The following is a 5669-nucleotide window of genomic DNA, read 5'->3' as shown; positions in this document are numbered from 1 at the left end:
GTTTTACACTTAAAGTTGAGTACTTGAAATTTGCAAATGGGAACATGTCCTACAGCAGTTTTTTGTAAGTATGTTTCAACTTAGGGATGAGCAAAGTATATGCGAACAAAATATAATAAAAATGTTATATATTTGAGAAAATTTCAAAGAAATTTTTGGGTCATAATCAAAGCAAAACATCATGCCAATTACACAATTCATCACAATTTTATTAAGTCAAGGTCCATCATATATTATTAATTGATTACCTACCTCACCTGTCAAGTTCCACGAGATAAGTATTCTCTTCAATTAAGGGGGCGAATAGTTTGGATATCCACAAATATGTCATTTGCTTGAAGGATTTTTATTTTATTTTTTATAAAAAAAACATACATTAAAAAACCGTAATGATAATGTAAAATTTTTAAATCATGTTTTTTTTTTTTACTTTAAAATTTAAAAATGGTACATTCTTAAAAAATTATAAAATTAAATCATGCCATAATTTTTTTTTAAAAAAAAACGTCTTAAATTGTCAAAACTTACAGCATATTCTCGTACTCACCTAACTCCACAACGAATGTTTCGGCTAAAATGCTACACATAAAGTAAATTGAAAATGTTTCTTTCTTTCAAGATATATACATAAAATAACATCGCAAATGGTGATTAATTATAATTTTATTTACATATATATCATTTAAATATTGAATGAATATAATATCTAATTATAGTACTTGAATTTATTATACATTATATTTAGTAACTGTAGTATTAGATGTTACATTAAAAAATAATTTTAATTTATTTATTATTTTATTATATTGATCAAAATGGATCATTTAATAGTTTGTTAACAATAATTATTAAAATAAATTTTAAATATTTAATAAATAGAAGATTTTTAGAAAAATAATTTTTGCACTTTAGTATTTTTATGTAATTAATATTTTTATAATAAAATTGATTATTTTTAATTATCTGAATTAGTCTGAATAATTAATGTTAAAACTTTTATTTTATATAAGAAAAAGTAAATAAAATAAAATAAAATTTAGAAGCGTGAGATGAGAAGTGCACAAAGATGGTTGAATGTAGAGGATCATCTTCCTCCGAAGTTAGAAAAGCGCACATAGTTTTGTTGACGTGAACTGCCACGTGGGTAGACAGTTAAAAACGAAACCAACCGAGTCAGTGCAGTGGGCACATCTCACAGCAGTTAACGCGAGAATGCGTTCCGCGTTCGTAACGGACTTACCTCGAATCTCGAGCTTTTCAGCTCTCACACTTCCTCATTTCACTTCCATTTCCTTTCATTCAACTCACCCGTGCACGCTTCAAATTTCAAGCTCTCATTTCTCTTTTCACCACCGAATAATTGAGATGATATCTCGCGCGCCGCCAGTGGACATTACCAACGTCGACGACACACCGCTTCGCTGCCGGTGATTCCGCCATCGACATGCTTCCTGAGGCCAAAGTCATCCGTCTCCGGCGCGTTCTCGCGGCCTCGCTCTTCTTCGCCGTCGTTTCTCTCTCTTGCTTGGTCCTCTTAAGAGACGTTGATTCCTACCGATTCTTCTCCAGCTTACCTTCCTCTGGTTTTCCTAGCATTTTTCCATCGGCGTACAACGACACCGCTGCGGTGAGCTCCGTTGCTTGCTTTGTGCTTTTCTCTCGCGTTACTCATCATTTTTCATTTTCTGTTGCTGTTACGGGGAACTGAATTCACTCGTTTTGCATGCCGTTTTTCGTATGCTTGCTGCATTTTCTAATTATCTATTGGAAAGCAGTTTGAATTTGAAACTCTAATTCCTTTTGAGTTCGTATATGAATGTAGCTGCGCTAGGTTGAACGTGTTTGTTGGCCTCTTGGTATGCTTCATGTGTTATCTCACCGATTGAAATGCAATTTAAGCTCTAATTTCTTTCGAGAATTTGAATATTCTGAACAACTTGTTTTAGAAAGTGCATTTTATGCATAAAATCGAGAGAAGCCAGAGATTAGCGAAATTAATAGTGTAGTACTAAACAATGATATATATTCGATGGAAATCTTTGTTACTAAGTCTGTGCAAGTTCAGGGCATTGCAAGTGAGGAAATGTGATAGTAAGATTGGATGAATTGGGACACTGTTCAACTATCTCTTTTCAGTTCAGAGGCATTACTCGAGAAAGTTCGAGAAGTAATAGTTATTAACTTATTATTTTGCTTTTCATTTCTTTTTGGAATATATGCGTGTTGAATTATTGGAGGTCGAACAGGCTAAAGAGGAAGATGAGCTACTTAATTTTGGACAAAACTTGGATTATCATCTAATGTGTGTGTGTGATTGGTCAAATGGAGAATCCGATTCGTTCAAGTTCGTCAAGCTCTATTCGGCATATTCACAATCTCACAAGTGTTCCTTACACTTGTACATGTACACGGCATTTGTATCTAAAAATAAATGGAGATTGCTGCGATATATTTTAACTACTGATTGATTTCATTAGAAACTCTTACAATTTTAACAACCAGTGATTTCCCAATACTACATTCTTGTTCCTCTGCTGATATGTATTGCTGTTCTTTACAAAATATAGATAGATTGTCTTCTAGCACCAGTGACAATGCTTTCATACTTATCTGCTCTTCTGAATAAAGTGAATCCGGACATGCATATTAGTAAACACTAAATCCATTGCTGTATTATTTAGCTTCATAAATATAACCATATCCATGAAACTATTACCATTTTACTATGAGATTATCTTGATGATGATCTGCAGCCGCACTCAGAAGCATTGCTTATTTTCACTGCTGTAGAGCTATGGTTTATTTATGCAATTTGTCTATTGAAAAGGTAATCGTATTTTTTATTCTTATTGAATTGACTCTCCCGCAGACTAGCAATGAATATTCACTTGAAAAAGTCCTTAACGAGGCTGCGATGAAAGACGGAACTGTAATCTTGACCACGTTAAATGAAGCATGGGCAGCTCCAAATTCAGTCATCGATCTTTTCCTTGAGAGCTTTAGAATAGGGGATCGTACCCGTACGCTTTTAAACCATTTGGTAATCATCGCATTGGACCAAAAGGCATTTGCACGCTGTCAGATTATACATGCCCATTGCTTTTCTCTTGTTAGTGAAGAAGCTGACTTTCGTGAAGAAGCGTATTTTATGACTCCTCGCTACTTGACGATGATGTGGCGAAGGATTGATTTCCTACGTTCTGTTCTTGAGATGGGTTACAATTTCGTGTTCACAGTAAGTTATTTTTTCCTGAGTTCTGTTAATTGTACCACTTTTCAAACACTTGTACCGTGCTTTTACACTGTATCACGCTTGTATTTTCTTTCTTTCTTCTCATGTCATATTAACACTTCAAATGCGGAAACAACAAATGGTGTCTCCATCTTTGTGCATGCGAGTTTCCCTTTCTCCATCAATGACCTCTTAAAGCTCACAAAGACCAACTTGTGTAAACCTTAACATGTTTTAATTTTATCAGCCGTGGGAACATTCTCAAAGTTGTGAAGTTTATTGTTTTTGGGACTGATTTTTATATGATAGTTCTTAATGGGAAAATTTGTCTTTTAAGTGAACGAGAGAATGGACTACTTATGAGTTGACCTCTGCTTCCTGTTCATAGGCTAATTTGTGACATTTTACAAGATATTGATTGTAGCAATTCGGCCTGTGGGTTATCTTTTTGGCTAAGTTGGGGAATATATTCTATTTTTATTTAATAATATTATATCCACTGACAACGCGATTCTAATTATCTTCTTAATAGGTTATAAAAAATATTAAATGAAAAATTAAATACGTTATTATCCTGAAAAATATATAAAAATTTACATTATTTGATAATTATGAAGATTATTAGGAGAATATTGTGGGTGAACTTAAAATTATTTTTTAAGGTGTAGTTTGATAAGGAAATGTAAAATTTGATAGTGGTGGTATAAAAAAATTGAACATACCCTTCGTTTGTAAGGGTTTGTTTGGTTTGAGATTTGTTTTTCATTTCCCGTTTTTATTAAGAAGCATTTTTTTTTAACAATTATTATAAAATATAATTATCAATATACTCAGGAAATAATTTTTCTCTTTTTTTTGCAAACTAAACAAACGTAGTTTTTAACATTTCCACACATCACATGAGAGACATGGTAAACATTGATTGTATGTTGAACCTCAACTGTTTGTGTCTCTAACTTTTCGATTCCTGAATTTATTTGAACTTATATAACAATAAATATAATACCAAGCTTTTGCAAATGTCCTCTTAATTGAACAAATCATTTTCTTAAATGGTAGGATCAACCGTATCAGTTCACAGTTTCATTGCAGCTAAGTTTATGGCTATGCACTTTATAGCTGTTCATATTATATCTTCCTACGCTGTATTTTCCATTTTTAGGAAAGGAGAAGTGTTAAAAAAATCTCATTAGATTTTAGATAAATTTCTAAAGTGCCTTAATTAGATGCTTACTTTGGTGTTTCTCCTACAGGATGCCGATATCATGTGGTTTAGGGACCCATTTCCTCGGTTTCATCTTGATGCTGATTTCCAGATAGCGTGTGATCATTTCACAGGTAACTTTGATGATGTACAGAACAGACCCAACGGAGGGTTCAACTTTGTAAAGTCCAATAATAGGTCAATAGGGTTTTACAAATTCTGGTACTCTTCAAGAGAAACTTATCCTGGGTACCATGATCAAGATGTCCTTAACTTCATCAAGGTTCACCCTTTCATTACTGATATTGGACTGAAGATGAGGTTTTTGGATACAGCTAATTTTGGTGGGCTTTGTGAACCAAGTAGGGATTTAAACCAAGTTTGCACGATGCACGCAAATTGTTGCTTTGGTATGGATAGCAAGCTCCACGATCTTAGAGTTATGCTTCAGGATTGGAAACATTATTTATCCTTGCCTCCAAGCTTGAAGAAGTTGTCGGTTGTTTCCTGGAGGGTTCCTCAGAAATGCAGGTTGGCCTATACACAAGCCTTTCTATTTATAATTTAACCTTGTTTTTTGCTTACCATTCAGAAATTACAGCTTTATGATTTCTCCTTTTTTTCGGTGTCTTACTGGGTTGAAATTTCTCCTCAGCCTTGATTCTTTCAGGCACAATGGTTCAGCAGAGAAGACTAGTCAAGATTAATGTATTCATTGCTTGTTTTACATTTCTCTGACATAAATGTGGAAGTTCAGCGATGCTTTTGGATGAAAGGTCAGATATAGGTTTGAATAGGAAAATCAATCAATTTTGCTAAACAACATTCGAAGTAAGAATCCTTCCAATCAAAAAGCACACTTAGGCCATGTGAAAGATGTAACATGCTGTTCAATTCGTTGATTTGAGCTGTTTCCTAGTGCAAATTTTCTGTAATTTGCACAATTTTGTGCAACATAATGATTTAGTGGAACTTTTCCAATCCTCAATACCCACCACCGACACACCGTCTTCCACTTTCCTTAATTGTCAGGTACAGAAACAGAGAACTCATTTGTTAGTTGGATTATGAAAGAAAAAGGAGAGTGCAACTTTTTTCATTATTATTAAATATTATCTCAATTTAATTAATACTTGTAGACTGAAAATGCAATTAAACTTATCATCTAATTTAATTGTTTTTAATATAAAATAATAGATTAATATTATCTCAATTTAATTATATTACAAAAAA

General features: G+C 33.2%; 1 protein-coding gene across 1 annotated transcript; it reads left to right on the top strand.

Moving 5' to 3' along the window:
- Window positions 1–1444: 1444 nt before the first annotated feature.
- LOC113871915 (uncharacterized protein At4g15970-like) lies at window positions 1445–5143 on the top strand. Its single transcript, XM_027509006.1, has 4 exons — window positions 1445–1627; window positions 2870–3235; window positions 4486–4967; window positions 5092–5143. The coding sequence occupies exons 1-4, from the start codon at window positions 1445–1447 to the stop codon at window positions 5141–5143; spliced, it is 1083 nt and encodes a 360-aa protein (XP_027364807.1).
- Window positions 5144–5669: the final 526 nt, after the last annotated feature.

Source organism: Abrus precatorius, unplaced genomic scaffold, assembly GCF_003935025.1.
Source record: "Abrus precatorius isolate BTA unplaced genomic scaffold, Abrus_2018 Scaffold7, whole genome shotgun sequence".
Lineage (NCBI taxonomy): Eukaryota > Viridiplantae > Streptophyta > Magnoliopsida > Fabales > Fabaceae > Abrus > Abrus precatorius.
Note: the sequence above shows the minus strand (reverse complement) of the source record. Positions and strands in the feature narration are given on the sequence as shown.

Bases quoted from the DNA above. Each gene is read 5' to 3' on its own strand.
- LOC113871915 (XM_027509006.1), top strand. From the start codon at position 1,445: ATGCTTCCTGAGGCCAAAGTCATCCGTCTCCGGCGCGTTCTCGCGGCC. The intron at 3,236-4,485 runs GTAAGTTATTTT...TTTCTCCTACAG, and splicing joins GTTACAATTTCGTGTTCACA to GATGCCGATATCATGTGGTT. The intron at 4,968-5,091 runs GTTGGCCTATAC...ATTTCTCCTCAG, and splicing joins AGGGTTCCTCAGAAATGCAG to CCTTGATTCTTTCAGGCACA.